Here is a 23,111-nt window from a genome sequence, read left to right on the forward strand (position 1 = left end):
AGCACCAAATAAGTAAAATAGTTAATCACCGTCCACAGTCACTAATCCCAAATCTCCCTCAGGTTTCCTCAAAGAAGCACCTGAGAGCAGCACTGTGCAGCCTCCTGTGGCAGGGCCGTTTGGCTTCTGTTTCCCAATCTCTTCTCTCAGAGTCATTTGAGTCCATCATGAAAAGGAGGCAAAGATATTTAATACCCTCCTAAATCTTGTAAGTATACGTTTCAGTTGCATTTGACATAGCCCTGGTGTTTCTGCCATAAAATTATAGCATTTTTATAAATCAGATCACACAAAGTTGTTATACTTTAATGTAAGGCAAAAATCCATAGACATATGCTAGGAACACTACGTTATGTCATTCTTGTTGGATGCCTGCATACACTTCTATGGCATGATGCTTCTGAAGAGTCCTCTTAATTGCTACTAAATGCAGTTTAAATTCCTAGAAAGCTGACGTGCATTTCCCTTCTTCCAACCATGCAAGAAGACCCACTCCTGTCTTGCCCGACTATCACTAGAGTCTCACAACTCACCAGAATACAAAATAAGAAGTGCCCCATAGTACTTATTTACCCAGTGAGGCAAACCCTAATCTTTGTTTGGCTTGGAAGTAAAAAGGTCAACAAGTGTAATGGAAAGAAGCCTTCGCAATAAAATTCTCCAGCAAATATTTCTAATGGAGCTTTAAACAAGAAAAGCACATTCTTCGTGCCACTCTCTTAGCACTTAAGGATTAGTGTTCTATTAAGACAAGTAATAAGACCACTTATTAACTTTAACTTGTAACCAATAAACAATGAATTTGTAATACTATTGCTCAATTCTCAACACACTATCTGTAGGGCGGGAGGATGACAGTCCAAGTATGAGCACTATACATGGGCTTCTATTTGAATCCAAGGATTCTGATAAATTTTTGAAGACCTCTCTAGATATCAATTTTCCCTCCTTCTTGCTCCTCAAAAAGCGGAAGAGAGAGAGAGCACACACCTCTTTGTCCTGCCTATCCAAAGGGTTGAGAGTCTTCAGAGAGATGAGCCAGAGATTAAACCAAAGCACATATCTCCTTTAAAATGTGTCCCTGGCATTGATCTGTTGCCAACTTCTGATCTGCCCCTTTGTGGAAAAAAAAAAAAAAAGAAAAAGAAAAGAGAAGAAGAAAAAAGAAGAGACCTACATGTGAAAAGGAGGAAAGAGAGACTTTGGAGAGGAAAATGGAGAACAACCTGGCAAATCCTATCTTCTTAGCACAGTAATTCATGAGCACGGAATCTAATCCAATAGGGACTCTTACAGCAGGACAAAGGAAAGGAAGGTTTTCTGTCAACAAACACCTAGAATCTCTTACTGCAGTACTGAAAGGTGAGGTTATAAATAAAAGGAAAACAATTGGGCAAGTTGAGAAACAAGCACAACACTAATTGGGTCACCTGGAAAAAAAAAAAAAACAAAAAAAAACAACACCTTCTTCCTTTGAGGTCAACGTCTTATTAATGAATCCTTCTAGAGGGCCCAGGCAAGAATGGAGATACAGAACATCACACTCCACATTGGCTCAGTTTGCCACAACAACAACAACAATGACGACAAGAGATTGGCACATGATGCATTGAAGTGTACGAAGGGCTACCTAGCTTCAGGCACAAAGGAAAACCACCAGGACTCTAACTTCTTTTTACAGCTTTCAAACATATATATTACAGATCTAGAGGAGCATGAATAAGCACATTTGCATTCTTTGAAAAACTATACAGTTGAATAGCTCATTTCTTTCTTGTTAAAAAGTAGAGGCGAGGTAAATGTAACAAAGTAAGAGGTGGTTATAATGAACATTAGGTATTCAAAGAGCACCTGCTCCCTACCTATTGCAACATAAACAAATGGGTCCAAACATCAGAGCTTAGGCAGAACAAAAACTGTTGCTTTATAGCAAGGTGCACTTTTTTTGGAAATGAGAATGAGAATTTTTCCCCTAAACAAGTTGCAGGATCTACAAAATTAACCTTGAAGAAAGGCAAAGAAATAGAAGAGAAAAAATAAATATTTGACAAATGCCTACTACGTGCCAGACACTGTTTCCAAGACCTTTGTATCCTTAAGGTTAAAGACTATTTATGTGAATGGTTCTGTAAGAATGACAAGGACCTTATTGCTGAGGCCAGAACCTCACCATCAGGATCAGTAAGGCCATGGGTCCAAAGCTCACCCTGAGTTGGGAGCTCGGGTGATGCATTTGGAAAGGGGCCATTAAGGTTTGCAGGCATGTCACTCAGACTCCCTCCCCAACACATTAGAGACTGAGGATGGTGGCTCTGGAAAGCAGAGAAGGAAGATACGCCACAGCGTCAGTTCTGGATGTATCTGGTACTGGTAGAAAATAAGTACCTTCCCAGAGTGACAGAGGATGTCACCCACCCTTCTCTACAACTGACTTTCAGCTAACAAGTTCAAACGTCTATAACAAACCAGCAGATGATGTTGGCAGAGCCCTAAGATACCTGGAAGCTTTCATTTGAGACACTGTCATAAAAGCAGCTGGAAAAACCCTTAGAAATCTCTATTTTGGTATTTTTTTATGTATCCTGAGACCGGCCAAAAAATTTACCTGGAAAATATATGTTCAAAATAAGATACATTGCAGTTTCCACAACAAACCATGTCAGTAGACACAAAAACCTTAAAATGTGCCCTCCAGCACTGACAAAGTTTTTGCTATGAGATTTAAATCCAATCAACCCAAAAGGTGTGGTAAAATCATGCAATTTTAAAATAATGAGCTCTGCCCTTATAATACCCTCAGCAATTATTTCCTATACACATTTAGTCATAAACAGTAATAAGAAATGGTACATGATGTCACATGTCCTGGGACCTTAAATGCATTGCATTGAACCTTAATACACAACAAAATATCAATGTACTAAGCAAATTCTTTAAAAGTCTGAACAGTTCATGACTCATGTGTTAGAATTCTATTAAATTGGTTCATTCCTGTAGAAATATTTCTAAATAGTTAAAATATTCCTTAAATGTGAGGTACCAACACATCTTAGTATTATTTTAAAACTGAGGCCACATTCTAAGTTGTCCCTTAACCTCCTTTTGGAAATTCAAAAAGAACTAAGGCCAAACAAGTTGACTTTCAGTGTCAGAAATACATGTGTGTCCATCCCCAGGGAATTTTCAAATCAAAGAAAACAAAAGAAAAAAAAACCTCCCTTTTTCTTTAATTTATTTGTTACATATCTGCCATTCTCAAAACTACTGTTTTTTTGTTTTTTGTTTTTTTCTCTATGAAATGTTAGCAATTGTAAACGTCCTCTTATTTGGGGATGTTTTTATATTAATAAGTAATTTGTTATTGCATAATCATGACTTTCTCAGACAACATTTGGTTTTAAACATGTTTTACTTTTCCTCCTCACTTGATACCAATATTCTTCTTCAAGAAAAATCCACCTCTGGCACCTGTCATGGGATTTCATAATCCTGAGTTTTATGAACTGAAGGGGGTATTGATTACTTACCATATCCAGGAATGCCTTCTAAAGGGGAAATTATTCACATGCATCATGTTTGCAGATCTTCTGTCATTAATATTTTCCTTGTCTCATCTGTTTGTTACATGAAGTGATTTTCATAGATGAATTCCAACTCTCCCGTTTGAGCAGCTATCATGGGCAATTATTGCAACAAGTATTGAATTCCAAAAAAATCCCCCCCAGAAACAAATGGCAACAACAAAAGCCCTTCCAGGATTTGGAAAAAAGAAATATCACAGAGCACTGCAGGTATGGGTCCATCCATTTACGTTCCACTAGGTAGTTGACCCACTATAATAACCAGTTCAATCGCTAATCCTAAATGGTGGCAGATATTGTCCTGGTAAAATCCAACTGCCTAGAGTGTAAATTAATGCATCCTCTCGGGCAGGACTCTGGAATGTGGGAAAAAAGGAGTCAAAAGACAGTTTCTTGTTATCCTTGTTAAAGAAGTGTGAGAAGGGAAATGGAAAACTTCAGGTTGCTTTGCCATGCTGTCCTTTAGAAATGAATATTGCTTTTTCTTCTTTCTTAGGCACATATTCATGTGTGGTCACTTTAACGCAGAGATGCCTTCTGAGACACGTCGGACAAAGACGTGGGCAGAGGGGCTAGAAACCATGTATCATCAAAGCCAACTTCTTTCCCAAATCTCACAATTGCTGGTTTTCAGCGGTAAAAGTAGGAAGGCAAGGAGCAATTTCTGCTTTGCAAGACAGGATTACCATTAGCTACCATCATGACTTCAGAAGGTGCTGTCATGAGGAAATTCATTGCTGCCGCCTAACCCCATAATAAGGCTGTCTGCTCTCTTTAAGTAAAATGACTAAGCTATTGATCCTTTCACTGCAGAAACCCGTTTAATTTGTTACCAAAACCATGTGCGGGCTTTTCCTATGTTGCCTTGGAAAGAAAATGAATTTCACGGCTGCAAGTCAGACGTTGTCTAAGAATTTCTTCCCCCGCTGTTTTTTTCTCTTCTCTCTCTCTCTCTGTCTCTCTCTCTCTCTCGTTTTTATCCCAAATTCAATTCCCCAATAGGTGTCATTTACTCTGATGCGCTGACATCTTCTGAAAGATTCTCATGCCCAAGCTATACAGACCTTGCATGCTTTTAAAACACAAAGGCAACAGGCTCCTGCTGGGGTCGCCCAGCTCCGGATATCCAGCAGAACCTTTGGAATCTTCACAGTCGCCTTGTCTGCCCTGGGCTGTGCCGCCCGCCCGGCTGTGAGCAGCTCAGGACACTTGCAGGCTCCGTGGTACTGTACATTAACTCTGCAGCAGCCCGCTCGGCTGCAGAGAAGCTGCCTGACAAGGGATGTGCTGGCGTCAAGGGGGCCCTCTAGGTGGGTTCCCAGACACTGCAGCATGCCCTGCTCGCCTCCAAGGAAGAGGGAGCCAAAGGGGTTAAAGGAACAGTTCGCCCTAAAGAGCACATTTCTTTCAGTAAGTGATTATCAGGCAAGACAAGCTCAGCGCTAAGAAATCTGTAAATTACCTCCCAGGGAAATGACACCTTGAACAAACATACTACGAAGGGAGGGTTTTTGTTTGCCTGTTTTAATTTTTCTCTTCTTACCCAGTGAAAAGAATGGGAATAAAAGAAGTCCAGGGAGAATTTGCAAATGACGGGGTTTGGTCACTTGATCTTCTTTAAAAGAAAAAATAAAAAAAAATATATATATACACATATATACATATATATATGTATGTGTATATGTATACACACACACACACACACACACACACACACACACACACACATATTGGGCTAGGAGTGTCTTGCCAACTTTACTGATTTGTAACCATTTAGCTACAGATGACCAGGGGGTAATTTTTGGACAGGAAATCCTGTGGAAGCCAGTTCTGCAGAAGTCGGTTATAAGCAATTGCGCATGTCATAAAGCTGCTTGTTTGATTAGGGGGTGTGTGGATTTGAGGAGTGCTGAGATAAAGCATTGCAATGCCTCCGGTTAATATTTCCTCAAGCTTACCCTTTGTTGCAAAAATTCTTCAACAATCCCCTGAAAGCACCCCATCACTGTTGATGCCATTTTGGAACAAGAATAAAATAGTAAACTCTTGTAATAGTAGGTTGGCACTTAAATGGTGTTTGTTGAAGATCAGTGAAAGAATGGACCTTACAAGGAGCAGTGTACTCAATATAAATGTATCAGTTTTATCTTAGGCATTTTATAAAGCTGTTATGTAATTGCTTAATATTAAATGGAATATTGGCAACATTTAATACATCATGCCATTAGCTTCAGTTAGGATTTCCCTAGTGAGGCCCTGTCATCACAGAAAATATTACCCAGAGTTGAGGGAAGCAGGGAGATATTTCCCACAAATTCAAAACCAGGTATAAATTTAGTCTTGAAAACTGCCATGTTTTTGTGGAGCTTTAATTTTGATCAAATGATGATCCTAATGGAAGTATTCCTGGGATGAGGAAGAACTGAGTGGTTCCTTTAAAAGCAATTTGAACTTATAGGTTCAGATGGTACCACAGCTTGAAAGAAACTTGAGAATATATTTGGGGATTTCTTGTACCTATGCAGTGTCTTCATGACCTCCTTTTTCTAAAAGGAATAAATCTCTTCCATTAGGTCATTTGTGATCTGAACCAGAAAACTTCCATCTGAACTGTTTTTGTTTGTTTTTTAATTTTAATTTTTATTTATTTATTTATTTTTTTGAGACAGAGAGAGACAGAGCATGAGCAGGGGAGGGGCAGAGAGAGGGAGAGACACAGAATCTGAAGTGGGCTTCAGGGTCTGAGCTGTCAGCACAGAGCCCGACACAGGGCTCAGACTCACGGAGCATGAGGTCATGGCCTGAGCTGAAGTTGGACGCTCAACCGACTGAGCCACCCAGGCACCCCTTGTTTTTTTGTTTTTTTTTTTTAATGTTTATTCATTTATTTTGAGAGAGAGCATGTGTGGGGGTGGGGAGGGGAGAGCAAAAAAGAGAGAGGAAGAGAGAGAATTCCAAGCAGGCCCTGCACTGTCAGTGCAGAGCCCAACACAGGGCTCTATCTCAGGAACCATGAGATCATGACCTGAGGTGAAATCAAGAGTCCAACACTTAATCAACTGAGCTACCAGGTTCCCCCCATCTAAAGTGTTTTTGACAAGCTTTGAATGCTGTGAATCAAGTGTCACAGAGTAATTCAAAATTTGATATTATATGAGATATTTAAATATTACCATTTCAGAACAAGGAAAATTTATGATGCCCTCCCTGCCCCTGCCCTGGGGCCCTGTACTACAGACTTCACCACATTATTTCATTTAATCCTCACAACCCTATTAGGTAAGGACTATTATTAGCCACATTCCACAGATGAGGAAATTGAGGCACTGTGATATTAAGTAGTATGCCTAAGGTCAAACATCTAGTAAGAGTCACAATTTGAACCAAGAAAGTTGGGCTCCAGAGCCTGCATGAATTACCACTATATTAGGGCCTCTATAATAATTATAATACCACTGCATTAGTGTTAATGTTTCCAAATTTTTTTTTTCCGTAGGTATTATTTTAGCCTCACAGAATCATGCTGAGGAAGTATGGTATTTTTTATGAACAATTTTGGAGGTGAGTCTCCAAAAGGATAGTGTCTCTTCATCATCACATATCATGTTAGCAGTAGATCTGGAAGGGAATTCAGATAGACAGGTCAGTGTTTTGTTTTGTTTTGTTTTGTTTGATGATGATGATGATGATGATGATGGTGATATGATGATGAACATTAATTTCAAACTAATACTTAATCCTCACTCTATGTAAAAGTAGGTCTCTGTGGAAAGGGGTCAGTACAAGTATGTAAAAAATCATGCAGAAATTGATTTTTCCTTATAATAGATAACATCTATTTGAAATTTCTTTATTTTTTTTTTAGTTCATCCTACTGTTCTCTGTTCCTATGCCAGAGGAATGCCCATGAGCCACAGGATATCCCAAATATCTCTGAATCTTTCTCAATTACCACACAGTTAAACATTCTCTACTTGTTAGTTATGTTTCCATTTGTGGGCAATGATATATGCAAAGAACTTTAGAAATAAAAGACACTCATACAATTTACCCATCAGATTGCTACAGGACATGGAAACTTAAAATATATGTAAACCAAGAGGAGACGTCAACTGAATATTTTTCAAGTGGACTTTTCCGGGCTTTTTATTTCTATTTTTACAAACACAATTCTCTAGAATAAGGTATAGCAAATTAGAATGAAAAGGCACACAGCTGAGAAGCTATGATAAATAGTAGAAAAGCCAAATTTCTGCTTGAGGGATAACAAAGAAAAAATGTAATTTATTTCACAGTTCAGAGAACTAAGACTATACATTAATAAACAACCCTAAATTGAGAATTTTGAAAACTCATTTGACTCAAGTCAAATGGACTTGCTTAGAGGATAGTAATAGCTTATTTCCAGCATTTTTTATTCTATGTATATTAGAAACAGGGTCTTCATAGCTAGAACTACTATTTTACAAACAGATACTTCACAAGACGCACTATTTTACAAATGTGTAGCTTTCAAGAAACAACATATGGGCAGAACTAATAGGTTTGTAATTTAAAAACAGATTTTCACCAATGAATAACACTGATAGACTAGAGTAATCAAAATCTGTTTTTTTCCCTACTAAAACATAGCCTTCCTTTCATAGAACTTCTAAGAAATACGAGGACATACATAAAAGACAACTTTTATGGCTGATCCCAGTCACCTAAAGGAATTCAGGGCATCATAGATTGGCACAAACTTGGTTAGATCCTTACAGCATCGGTGCAGGCTTAGCTTTACTGGCACAAAGGCTGGTTTCTCTCTCTCTCTCTCTCTCTCTCTGTCTCCCTCTCTCTCACTCTCTCTTTTAATCTTAATCCCACAGCAAACACAGGAGTAATCAGTCTTTCAGGGAATGACTCACATTAACCATCCTCATATGAGGCTGATGTAAGAACAAATAAAAAAATGTCAATTTATTGATAAAGTGTAAACTACAAACTCAGTATAAACCACAATACTCTAATCAGCATTTTCATGAAAGATTGTTTACTGCACTCAGAATCAGAGAAGTATTTACTAGTTAGAGTCCCCATTCTCTTTTCCAATAATTACAGTCCTCTACTACCCTGGCTAGGGTATTATGCTGGCAAGGGTGATGGTTTTTGAACTAAATGCCTGGGAGCCCTGTGGTTTTGCAAATTCATGGCAAAACAGGGCATAGGGGAGGCCAGGTTTCAACCAGAGCCCCTTTGCTTCTATCTGTTTTGTTTCAAGGTTTGGTTTGTTAAAGGGAATCTGGTCGTTAAAAAATGTTTACAAAAACATAATGGGGTAAGGACACAAAATCAACACTTTCTAAGAAAATTCTTCTTTCTATTGCCAGTTTCAAGACTCCATTCTCTTGAGACCCCTTCAAATGACAGGCTTCCCTGACAATGAGTATAATACAAAAGATTAAGTTTGACCTTTATGCTAATACAAGCTTAGCATAATACAGACACACCCTAGTTTCTGAACTTGGGTGTTTCTTAAACTCTCCAGTCACTTATCTAATAGGGAGGGTGTAATGACTTACCTCACTGATTTCCCTGAGTTTCATTTTCAGAATGTAACTGTATTTTCAGTTGCTAAAGTATATCTTATCTATCTGTCACCATCACACTCTGCTATAACTGTTGGCTAATATCAATGACCTCCTCTTAATTAACCTAGTTGAAATAAAACAACTCTAGATTTATATATGAAATGTCAAGGATCCAAAAGGTGATCTCTTATTAATCTTTTATGAATACTAATTATTAGTTCAGATATTTCAGGAAAGTGTCCCATTTTTTCAGAAGTCTGCATAACTTTTGTCTCTTAGTTGTCAAATGAAAAACAAAATGATCCCTCTATTCTACATACGGATTTTGTATAAAAATATGTACATATGTAAATAGCTCTATAAACTCTTTTCAAGCACATTCTATTTGTAGTATAAATATATTATATCTTAGGAAATAGAAGCTACAGTCATTGGATATCTTGGGGGATATGACTTTTTCACCTAACATCAGAAAAATAATATATCTTTTAAATTGTCCAATAAAAATGAAATTTATGTGTACTTCTTAAATGTATATATATATATATATATATATATATATATATATACACAAACAGGTGAGAGTGGCATTCTAATACATAAAATGACATGCACGATTATTGCACATTCTCCACCTCTACCTCCCAGTAGAGAAAACATTCAAGACCAAATTCTGTCTCCCACCCTTACAGAAAACCAATCCCTCTGGAAAGAAACAGCATCTTCCTCTGTGTATTTATAACACCAAAAACATAGCTGGCACTCAGTAAATGTTAACTAATGACCATGTTGATAGTGATGACTTCCCACTTCTGGCAAGTTGTAGCAAAGTCTGAAGGCATTTATAACTTCAGCACATTTATAACTGGAATAAGAGGAGCTCTTCATGAAGCTACGGTTTTGATTGCTAAGTCAGGGAACTGTGGCATGTTTCAGCAAGTTGCTGGCGCATCCGATTTCTACGTATTCTATAACCAAGGATATAGCCATTCATTGAAAAGTGGGGAAAAAAATCATGAAACACCTATTTTGATCACCTAAATGCAACAGTTGCTTTGGTAGAAATATTCATGATTTAACTAACACAAATCATTTTGAATCACATAGCCATCCTCTTCTCATCTTAAATGATAAATAAATATATTTATAGGGAAAAAATTCTCAAATCATCAAACACAACACATTTCATAATTGGAGTATTTAGAATGCTTGCTAAATTCCACTCAATATTTTTGGAAGTAGAAGAATTAGGATACCTAATGCTAGACTACAAAGAAAGCACTTAATATTTGCTATTCAAAAATCAAATGTGAAAAAAAATCCACAGCAACTTTGAAAAGAAAAGTTGAATTTGCATTCTGTCTTCAGGTCTCAAAACATGAGCCCTTAATTTCAGGTTTTGCTTTTTACTTTTTGTGTAATTTTGAACAACTCACAAAACCTCTGTGAGACTCAATTTCCTTATCTGTAACATAGAAATAATAGCAAATTCGTAGGCAATTGTAATTTTTAACTTACTCAGGTAAATTACAGAAAAATGCTTTGTAATGAGAAGGGAGCTTTTTAAATGCGGTTCACATCTACTTTAAATTCAATCATTAGAAAATGTAATAAAATATGGACGCTTTCCTGGGTCTGCAACTTACTTAAATTGAAATGGAAAAAAAAATAGAAAGAAAACAATGACATCATATTGGAAGTGACTTATGAAATGGAATTATATTTTATTTCTACCTTTAACTTTTCTAAAGGCTTTATATCATATTTGTTTCAATATTCAAAGGAGAGCTTTAACATATACCCATGTTTAAGAGATATTATAGATTCCAAAGAATGACTTGGAAAAATATCTGAAATATTAGGTAAAAAAAAAAAAAAAACAAAAAATAAAAACCAAACTCAGGTTTTCAGAATAATATCTTTAATATGAATTATTTGATACAGTTAAAATAATTTTAAATATACAGGTATAAATAAATATAGATTTATGCCAATGTAGAAGAAAAGAACCAGAAGGATATATACCAAACTACTGGCAAACTAATTACCTCTGAGATAGGGAAGTCAAAGTGAGTCTCATTAAAAACTAATTTTACTTTTTACTTTACATGTTTTTAAATTAATTAATCTTCTCAATGAGAATACTTCCATGTAATATTTGCATAATGAAAACACCAATGAAGAGAAAAAAAATGTTTAGTATTAATTAAGGAAGAATACTCATTTGTAGCTGATATATATGTATTGGAATATAAACCCAAGTTTCTAATATTTGTCAGACAGAATCTCTGATAGACTTGAGAATCCAACTTCAAAACTCGGAGCTAAACAGTCAAATTCAAAATTTATATTCAAGAATTCAAATATACCACCAGTATTATTAGGTGAATCAATGCTAAGTGTTAAAAAACAGAAATAAATAACTGATTCATTCTTTTCCCATTTTGGAGGGAACACTGCAGCTGGGGCCATAAGCACTACTCGTTCAGAGTTAGAACTATCAACACTAAAGCCGTGTCTACCTGCACAACGAAACTTATGATTATACATCTTGATCATAGTTCATGTTTATTTTACTCCAGCTCAAATATGTGAGTATGTTCAAACACTAACTTCGTAATTTTGATCCACCTTTGTGTCTGCTGGCATATTTATTTTAGAAAACTTTAGGTAGTGGGGCACCTGGGTGGCTCAGTGGTTTAAGCGTCTGACTTCAGATCAGGTCGTGATCTCACAGTTCCTGGGTTGGAGCCCCACATCGGGCTCTGTGCTGACAGCTCAGAGCCTGGAGCTTGCTTCAGATTCTGTCTCCCTTTCTCTCTGACCCTCCCCTACTCATGCTCTGTCTCTCTCTCCAAAATAAATAAACATTAAAAATATATTTTGTGTGTGTGTGTGTGTATCTATCTATCTATCTCCTCAACCTAATTTATTGTTCTTTAATACTCTAGCAATGAATCACCATCAATCCCGGGTTTTAGTAATTTTTAATTGTATTTTTGGAGGGTATATTTTCATAGTCATTTTAATAGGAAGTTAGAGGCTACATCAAAGTGTGTAGGCCAGATGCAATTTAAAAGGAAGACCTCAACTGATGCTCCCAATATACATACACATGTACACTCACACAACACTTAAAAGAATAAATAAAAGCAACTGTAACTGTGATATTTACAAAATAACTGTAGTTATTATACACACACACACACACACATATATATATATACACACACACATACACACATATTATTTCAACATCTTGTATTCATCCATCTATATGGAGACATTAATATTTCATTTTGTATTCCAGTTATCATTAAAATACATGGCTAAAGATTATCATTAAAATGTGAACTCCACAGGGGGCCTGGGATTATTTTTTTCTTTCTTTTTGTGGTCTGTTTTGTCCTTGCTATATCCCCAGTGTCTCAAATAGTGTCTGGTATACAATAAGTGCTCAGTGAAATACTGGTTGACTCAACGATTATCACAAATAATCAATCAATACACCAAACATGGTTATTTACATCTGCCTACATCTCCTTCTAAAAAGCCTGCCTCCTGTACATCTTACCCTTATAAAACCGGATTGGAATATGTGTAAAAACTTGACCCACTGCCACCTGTTGCATTCGTGGGGTAGCAAATATTAATATTCTATCTTTGGCATGTGAGTTGCCATAAGAAAAACAAAGACTCTAATCAGTTCCAGATGGGCTTGAACCAAAATATCATGGGGACTTGGGGGCTGAAGTTGCCATTCTGGGTCAAGTGCAAACTGATGACAAAGGAAATTGTGGCAACTACAGAGAAAATTGTCAAAGAGCAGAAACAAATAGACAAATAGGAATGGAAGACAATATGACCACAAAAAGAGTAGCTGCCTCTGTTCTCCAGTTTTACATATCCATCAAGGCCCAGTCACACGATGCTCCTGTGGATTTCAGTGTCTTAACAGTAACTATTCCTTCCTTTTTTACAGAGGCTAGTCTGAGTTCGTTTCTTTTCCTTGCAGTCAAAATCTGAATTAGACCATTCACCACACAAGAGATGCTATTTTTCTGTTCATAAATCCTTTCCTTCCCTCCAAAAATAAAGCAGTTTAAAATTAATACTCTATTGTAATATTGAATAGCCACAGTGAATTACCTTGACATTGAAATAACGGTTACTCGATCAAGAGGCTTAAATTAAAACACACGCAGAGGAACTAACAATTACTGTATCTTCATCTGTATCCACATCCAGAGGTTCTGGAGAAAGCGTTCTTTTTCTATGACTGACATCTAGTACAGTCCCAGTCAAAATATTAGCTTCTTTTTCTCAAACCCCTTTCACCATTTTCTTCACAGAATTTTAGTTTCAGATAAGGAGGCCAAAGACAGAGAGAAAGAGAGCGATTAAGGACAGGAAAAAGTACTGTGATTTTCATTTGCTTTATGGAATAGGAAAATTTAGTACTTGAAAGGCATAATTCCTTTTTAAGAGGAAAAAAGCATATATATATATATATATATATATATATTTTTATATATATATATATATTTTAACATAATCATTTACAAGTTTTAAAATATTAAAATGTATGAAAACCAGAAGTCAATATTTTGGAACAATAGTTGTGAAGTCATTTTGATATAACTAAGTAAAACGTTCTGTGTGTTTGAGCACAAAATAAATTCAAGGGCAGTTATTAAATACTAGCTGCCCATTTTAGATAGATACGCTCTCCCTCACTTAGCATTTTATACTCTCCGCTCTGTGTTTTTAATTCTGACTTGGGGATGAATTCATAACACTCAGTACTTGAAACTATCAACTAGCTTACCTTTCTCTATAATTGCCATATTGCACACCTAAAAACATTACCATAGACTAAACAAATCACTTAATAGATAAAAATGGGCGAAACATAACACAGATCCCAAAGTGAATGAGACAGAAAGCTATTAATATGAAATCCAATCGCCCAGCTATGTATCTTCTACTTTTCTCTACAGAAATCATGTAATGAGTAGGAAAGAATTCAAGGTGCAATATAACATGATTTCATCTGCTGTTCTTAGTTACAAAATATAGAAAAGGGATGAAGATCTAAATGAACTTTAAAATTTTCCACAAAATTAAGTAGCAAAACTGATCAAATACTAAATTTATTGTCAAGATTTCTCTTCTTTCCTCCTTGACTCTTCCCCTTCAGATTGGTGACAGAACAGGGGGCGGAGCAAAAGTCAAAAGCAGAAAGTGGACAGATGAGCATCTGGTGCTATGTTGTCAGGACTCAAAGAAAGCTTCCTTTTTTTTTTTTTCAATTCCTGCTTCATTTTTTTAAATATATATGTTTTTAAAAGTTTATTTATTTATTTTTAGAAAGAACATGAGCAGGGGAGAGGGAGGGAGAGGGAGGGGGAGAGAGGGAGGGAGGGAGGGAGGGAGGGGGAGAGAGAGAGAGAGAGAGAGAGAGAGAGAGAGAGAGAGAGAAAATCCCAAGCAGGCTCTGTAGGGTTAGTGCACAGCCCAACGTGGGACTTGAACTCATGAAACTGTGAGGTCATGACCTGAGCGGAAATCAAGAGTTGAATGCTTAAATGACTGAGCCACCCAGGCACCCTGAAATTCCTACCTCATTTTTAAAAGGATGAAAGTTATACAAGAAACAGGAAAAAAGTTAATGAACTTTTTCACTTTTCTCCCTCTCCCCAGTGATTACCCACTGCTTACAGGTACAGACCATTAGGGATGTGTGTCGGGATTGAATATTTTTGTCCCAGAAGGAGAAGGACCAAGGGACTGTTGCAGCCCTGAATCCCTGGTGGCTTCTCATAGACTGTGGCTATAATGAGCACATGCCAGTCCTAAACTCCCAGTTCAAAGGAGTCTGAAGGGAGACAAGGTGGAAGAAGGACAAGGAAAGTGACAGATGTCTGAGTGGGACAGGAGGGACAGGACACTATACTAAGTTTCCCACTGTCCTTACTTCCCAAATGTCTTACTGCTACCAACACCTCTCCTGCAGATCTACCATTAGAGCTTTCTACTGGAGTACAGGTGTTTTAAGGATCAGAACATTTACTGGATGGTGTAAATAACTTTCCTTGATTTTTTTCTCAAATATTAGAGGATAAATATGCAAGTAGAGATATAAAAGTATTGTGGTGTTGTCAGGATATTTAAAAAATACATCTAAAACAGCATCAATATTCTAACAAAGTCACTGAAGATAAGGACATGTGATATGTATTAAACACATTTTATGTTAGTTTCTTACCACCCTTTTAAGTTTTATTTATGGAGAAAGTCTTAGGACTTTTCTGGGCACTCTTAGGCAAGAGAGAGCTTTATATCACTTTTTAAACCATCAACCCAGATTCTATTCAGAAATTAGAATGGCCATTCCAAACCGTAATCCAAAAATCTAAAGGTAATTCAACTCAGATTTTCTTTCCGCTTATAGCTACTGGCAATAAGGTGAGTGGGTGGGGCAGGAAAGGGCTTATCCGCCCCTTTCCCATCTATCCTAACTTGCCAGCTGTTGATAGTGAATACTCTGGGGTCGAAAGAGCAAAGGGAGAGACACTGAAAGGAAGGAGAAGGTTTTTCTCCTTGAATTGGCATTGTTATAAGATGGCATCTTGCACCAGGGGCCTGGCAGATGTCGAGAGCTGCCTCCTTGTCTCGTGGGCACTTTTGTGGGTTCATCAGCTGCATCCCTGCTGGGCCCCCTGGCTGCAACTCTTATGACTCAGGCAGAGCTTTGCTTTCAAAGTGCTACTTGTTAATCAGCCCCCCACCAAGCCCCTGGTTTTCTAGTGGCCCAGTCCCTACAAACTCTTGCTGTTGGAGTCCAAGTGCCTTTTTCAGATAGTTCTCTTGGAAAAGACATGAAATGGCTTGAGGCCAACTGTCTCTCTAGTGTGGGGTACATCTGGTCTGTAGGAAAGCTTCCCACCACTGAACCCTCTCTCTGGGCTCAATGGGAATGAGAGGACAGTAGCCCCCTTTGATGGGGGAGGGGCAGCACACACAGCAATGCCCAATCCTCTCTTGCTTCAAAAGAATAACAGAAAAACAAACAAAAAAACACCTTTTTATAAATTACTCCTCCTTTTCCCTCTCTGAACTCTTTTATAGTCTGTCTAAGCTAAGGGCATTTGTGTAAGGGGCCCAAATATCATGAAACTGATTCTCGGCCACCTATTTTGAAAACTGGAATTTAGGATTGGGACCACACTTTGAGCTGCAGCTTCTATTTTTATCTCACTGACACTTCAGGGTGAACATGTGTAATTGTGTGATTAACATCACGGTTCCTTTACCATTCCTGGTAATTTACTCAATACCCACCCTCTCTTCCTCCTTACGTGCAGAAAATCTATTATTTTTTGTAGGAATCTACTTTTTGAAGCAGCTAAGTACTCAACGAAGGGGGTTCCAGCTTATGCTGTTTAGGGATAAATCCTAAACAGTCTAATTCCATTTGTTGGCCACTAACTCCTTTATGTCCTAAGACCAAACCTAGCCAAGGAGACAAAAAGTGAAGTTAGCTGAGGTGCTTCTGGGCAAAGTGTTCCATAAAAAGAGAAGCACAAGGAAGAGCCGGTTCATTTTCTACCTGTGAACCTTGTGCCTGGCAGGGGTCATCACCTGGTGATAATGGGGACAGTCAATCGGAACAAAAGGATAACAGGCTAACACGGCACAGAAGGATCTAGAACCTACATGATATTCCCAAGCCTCTTAATAACCATCACTGGGACACTCTACCTTGTAAACTTCATGTCATAGACAGGAAGCTATTTTCATGTTCATGTTCAATCACTGAGTCGGCAGCTCCAAATCTGTGCCAGTGGCATCTTCACTGAGAAATTTCACCATGAAACATTTGTTGTAATCCAAACAAGGGCACTTCTCAACAGGTAATCAAGTTAGACAGTAGAGGGCAACTTCTGTTTTCTCACTTTTTTCTTTCTAAATTATGGGGCTGGGGGGTGAGTTCATCTGCTACAAAAAGCACCTTAAGATCAGATGTTCAAGATAATTCTTAGAACTGAAAATGCTATTCTTGAACTAAAACAACAGTTGTGATGACACCTGTGATAACAACTGTAAATAAAAACAAAAGCTATGCTCAATTTGTGAATCCATCATTCATCAGTAGGCTTAGCTCTCTCTTGGAGTTCATGGGGGAAAACAAAGAGATTTCTAATATTGCAAGATACTGTCAATAATCAGGGCAATGATCACATTCTAGTCTTAGCAAATCAGAAGATTATGTGTGTGCCAAAAGCCCCTTGGAAATTGAATCATACTTTATGCTGAATTCCATTTAGAGGATCAAGCAAGAACCTACTTTCCTATTCCATATTATGATGTGGGTGTGCTTATATTAAATCACTTTCAGAGAAACACTAGGTGACTAATTTGTGACAATGATATGTTTGCAGGCTAACACATTCATAAGAACAGCAGAATAATGAGCTAATTTGTAAAGTACCAGATGGAATTTACTGAAAGCTGGTGGCCTAAGCTATCATAATTGTCCTTTACGCTCCAAGAAGACACTTCTAGAAATCTACCCATATTTTTGCTTTTGGATAAACAGGCCAAGGTATAACTAATCCTCTTCCCACAAAGGCAGGTCTCCAGTGTTTGAATATATTTGTTGCCAGGAGAGCCTTATGGCAGGGCGTGGGCTATTTTGCTTAACTTAACTCCACTGTCTGAATGGCATTCCATAAGAGGGACCATCAATCTTAACTATTCTCCAATCTATGTTATTGTTGTTTGGATGTTATTTCTTTGATATTTCATAAACACTAAGGGGCATTCACATTTACACTTGAACTCTCTTGTTTTCCTCTATGTTTGCATGTTCCAGCTCACTGATGAAGGCACCATAGCCTCAGTAATTTTGACAATGCCTTTTCATTTTCTTTTTTCTTTCCAAAGTCAAATGAGGAATGGCTTTATCGCTCTTTAAATGAGCCTCATCCTCCCGACTTTAGTTCTCAACCAAAGCTTGAGATTGATAAACCTAAGCCCCAGTTTCAGCTCTGTAGGCATTGTATCTCTTCTGAGCGCTATGAATACTAGAATGTAGCTAATGTGTGCTGTTGGGTTAAGAGAAGTTTTCCTGAAGAAAGCATGATCTGATGGAAGAAGTATTGGCTGCTGGTATCATCAGACAGCCCCAAGGCCTCCTAACACTTCATTTACCGTGGGTTCATTTCGTCACCTTCACTGAATCTTCATGTTTCCCTCTGGAGGGTAACGATGACCCAGAGGTTTTAGATTTGTTGGGATTACATTGAAAGGTATAGGTTAACCACATAGCACATATAAGAAATCAATGCATATTTGTTTCCCTTGCGACCCTCAAACATTTACCATCTAAGCTGGCAGAATTAGGAAAGAAAAAAAAAATGACAGTGTAGTAATGTGAAGAGACGGCATAACACAGGCTTCTCAAGCAATTACTAATGAAAAGTGAATTAGCAGAGTAGGCTATGAATGTAGCCATGGTATATAGCTTTTGTATTGTTGCCTTAGGGAGAGCCTATACATTAATTAGAATAAGACCAATAACCCAAAAGACAAATTGGAAATGGATGTGAGCAAACATCCCAGAAGGAGAACTACAAACAGTCAATAGCCTCTTGAAAAGACATTCAATCTCACTGGTAACCAAAGAATAAAATTACAATGAGGTATTTTGCCTACACATTGGGAAAAATTAAAGACTGAAAATATCCAGAGATGGTGAGGGGATTGGGAAATAGGTACACTCATACAGAACTGGTGGAAACATAGATTGGGAAAGGATTTCTTGGAGTATATTTTATTATACTTCTAAAAATGCAAAACACAAACACCCTTGGCAGAAGTCTATTCCACAAAAGTGATTCCTCAAGTGTGCGTGCGCACACACACACGCACACACACACACACACACACACACACACATACACACACAGATATTCTTTTTGTCATCTTTATAATAATACAAGAATCCCGTTTCTGTTCCTCTGATCAGATACTGAGTTCTGGAATAAACCATACTTTTATCTCTCTTTAGTAAATTCTAAGCCCTCAAACATATAATAAGGTTGAAGATGTTTAAAAATGTATACTAACAAATACAAAATAATAACATATGATCAAAATATGTTTTTATTATGAATAAAGACAGTAATATAGATTTATAAAATGTGTATGACATTTGCTGTTTCCAGAGATAAAAATAAGTATTTAATAAGTGGGAGTCCAAAAGTTTCTTCCTTTTTTTCTAACCATTTAAAAACTTTGGAACACTGTGTAATATAATTGATTCTCAGCTTTCCAACCATATATAAAACATATTTATACTTTTGATTATAAATTTATTTCTAAAGGCTTAACATATTTAAAAAAAATCAAAACATCCTATAAAACTCTATTCTGTTTTTATGTCTGTGTTTCTTGTTTTATTCTCCACCCCTGCCCCCATGGAATATACAAAGCTTTGCTTTGTTGACACACATTTTCCAACATCTGAAAAACATTGGGAATACTGTCATACTAGGCCAAAATTGATCTCATTTACCCCAAGGATACAAAATTTCTCAAATGAGTTCCTGTTATTACAACTCCTGGGCCCTGTTCTTTCAATTAGAATCTAATTTTCTTGCAACATGGGATGAGGGGGGGTGGTGTCTTTCAAATACAAAGACCATACTTCTGATATCATCAGCAAACACTGCTTCTGGATCACTTTTACCAACAGTGGGATTGAGCCTCTTCAGTTATACCATCCGGACCAAAGCAGCATGGTTAAGAGCATCCATTAATAAGCTGATTGGCCTAGGCCTTGAAACAGACTTAATAGGACTTAACCAACAGGGACTCGTTAGACCAGTGTTCAGTCAGCTCAACTTCACGATTATAAATAACTAAGATATGGTATTATCAAAGGAAGTAGTACTCTATTTCTTAAGGAGAAATATATAAGACAGGAAATATATAGATATAGATACAGATATCCAGCAATTACTAACGAAAAGTGAATTAGCAGAGTAGGCTATAAATGTAGCCATGGTATATAGCTTTGATATATATAGATATATATAAATAATATATATATTTATATATATTATTTATAATATATTAAAATATATTTATATATATTATTTATATATATATAAATATATATAAAATTTATATATATAGATATATAGATACATAGATATATATATCTCCTTTTATCAGTGTGAGCCCCAGATCAGGCTGGTGTAAGCCATGTATCTGTATATCTTAACTATATAAATTGAGCTGAGCTTCTCAAAAGAGCATTGTATGAACTGAAACATTAAAATAAGAAACCAATTAGCTTCTTTCCACCTACCATTTAAAAATATGCAATAGCACGTTGTAAATGAGGGGAGAAGGTAAAGCTAACTTTTTTTTTAAAGCTAACTTTTTTTTTTTTTTTGAGTCTCCTTTCTGGGGAAGGTCTTGTGTACTGAATTTTACACAAGTTATTTCTTTTAATACTTGTAATAGCCTTACAAAGTGAGTATTAACACCCCCCTACACTTTATAGATGAGGAACGTGAAGAACCTAGAGGGGTTATTTATCGTCCATAGACCCAGAAAGTAAGTGGCTGAACTGTGGTTGGACCCCAAAATCCACTTTACCCACCACAGTATGGAGAGCAGTCTTGCCCTGTGAAGTTAGACATGGCTGGAAAGGACTGGTAGTGAGTGAGGTGCCATTAAAAAGATAGTAGTTGTAGTAATGATGATCATGATCTATGTATTTCACAAATGTCAGACGCTATGCTAAATGTGTGACTCGGCCTTTCCACGTGTAATCTTCCAGATCAGCACTACAAGTTGTCCATTTGCAGTGAGGAAACCAAAGCACAGAATAGCTAACCAAGTCATCCATAGTTAATGCAGCTAGTTAATAAATCTTATGGTGTGATAATATTTCATTGTTTCTTTCCCCATATCTTTTTTTCTTTCATATTTCTTTTTTACAGAGGGAAAAAACAAGTGACATTTTACAGTTTACTGATTTCACATACATTTGGGAGTTCTACTGCCTTTCAGATAAAAAAATAATGTTTTTCTCCATCCTTGAGATGCCAAGATGCTATTTGGGGATATCGGGAGATACTTTACTGACGTCCTGCTTATGTCAACAGATACGCATAGAATAAGCCTGCAGTTTGGTTCCTAACTCTATCACTGACTTTCTAAACTCTCACCAAAAACATCTTGTTTTAGTTCCTCCCTACACAAAATTAAAACAGCTAGGTGTCTTTGTTTAAAAATGCTAACACGTGATTTGGCAAAGGCTGATACTTTATATTTTCTCCTTGGCTGGTGTTTGGGGATTATTCATCTAGCACTGAGCATCCAGTGCCCAAGCCCCTCCCCTTTCCTATTTATTATCAGGCTGCTGCAGTGCAGCGTTGAGACATCTGATCATTTAGATCATTAAAAATCAATCCAATGACCAAACATTTCTGTACATTGTAGAGAAATGACAAAAAGTACAGTATTAGATTGCTATTAGCTTGCTCTGGGTTTTCTTTTTGCAGCTGCCAGGAAAGTCATTTGGTAAAATTGATTAAACCAGCATGCCAGGAGGAGAGAGGAAAAGAGCAGAGAAACGTAAACACAGTGAGCTTAGAGGGGAGGGTGATGTTTTTCTTGGGAATGAGATGAGATGTCACTGGGGGAGGGAGGAGGAGGTGAGTAGGAGGAGAAACACTGCATATAGTGAGCATACTATAATTTGGGGTACAAGAGATTCAAGATGGTAGGATAAAAGCAACCAAAGTGCACAAACAATAGAGGCAGAAGGAATGAAGAAAGAACACATTACCCATGTGCTTCTAACAGGCTGTCTGCATTGGTCACACTGCATGGTCTGACTGAATTAATCCAAAAGACATCACTGGTGCAATGATCAGATCCTGACTTGAGGAATTCAGTAAATCAAACTCTTTTAATATCAGGAGGAGGTAGGGAGGAGTGCCTAGTTTCCTGCACAGTTTGGTTTATTTCTGTAGCAACAATTAACAAAGAAAATTAAAGAAATCTTTCTACTTGTGCTCAGTAAAACCGTGAGTACATGGAAGTTCACATAAACATTCCCTTATTTTTTCTTATAGTTGCCATACATAGTCCCTTCCTCCACATATGAACTTCCTTCCCCTTACAAAATTGTGTTTTCCATTCAATCATATCATTCAATGATTTCTTGATTAACCCAAAAGAAATGTGGAATGTGGAATCACAGAGTGCTGACAAGGATAAATTTTAATGTGGGTTTTGTGTGGCCATTCCAGTCTTTCTAATCCTATTTAAAGTCACGCTTAGCTCACACAGCTCATGCTTCTATAGAAAGGGGCAGGAAAAACTATCAAATATTTATTTGCTATATATTATGTCTGCTTACATTTAAAGTACAACCACCTAAACACAAATGACTTAAAAATAGTATTTAAAACATTAAAAATAAAGCAAATGTTCTGTGGAAGAGCGAATGTACTTCCTTGGATACAGGACATAGAAAATGATAAGATACAAGAACCATTTAATTGCATAAAAGAAGACTAACACTAGTCTAAATGAAGTGACCCCCTAGAGAGAAATTCTAAATTATATTTGCTTTGTATTGGGTATGCTGCTTGGCAGAAGCTGAGACTCTGGAAGCGTTTATTTGAAGCCATGGTTTACACAGGAGGCAAGTATCCTTCCTAAAGGAGAGTGGTTGTCAGATTCCAAGACGGCTCCCGATAACCCACCTTCTGGTATTCACATCTTTGTGTAATCTCTCCTCCCACATTGTACCAGGCTCGGTCATCTGGCAAAAGGTAATGACATGTCCCATTCAAGATAATATTATAAAAGACTGTGACTTCTATATTGAGATTATCTCTTTCTCTCTGATCTCTCACTGTGGGAGATG

The 23,111-nt window shown here is 37.1% G+C and overlaps 1 protein-coding gene across 2 annotated transcripts in view; it reads right to left on the reverse strand.

Moving 5' to 3' along the window:
- PDE4D (phosphodiesterase 4D) overlaps window positions 1–23,111 on the reverse strand; it is a 585,222-nt gene that overhangs the window by 547,578 nt on the left and 14,533 nt on the right. The window contains exon 1 of one of the 2 annotated variants that reach the window (XM_049648545.1): window positions 3,528–4,221. The exons of the other annotated variant lie outside the window; for it this stretch is intronic. Coding sequence (XP_049504502.1) covers window positions 3,528–3,574 — 47 coding nt within the window. The 5' untranslated portion in view covers window positions 3,575–4,221. Of the gene's footprint in view, window positions 1–3,527; window positions 4,222–23,111 lie in introns of those variants that run through there. 2 annotated transcript variants of the gene reach the window in all.

Source organism: Panthera uncia, assembly GCF_023721935.1.
Source record: "Panthera uncia isolate 11264 chromosome A1 unlocalized genomic scaffold, Puncia_PCG_1.0 HiC_scaffold_17, whole genome shotgun sequence".
NCBI classification, from domain to species: Eukaryota; Metazoa; Chordata; class Mammalia; order Carnivora; family Felidae; genus Panthera; species Panthera uncia.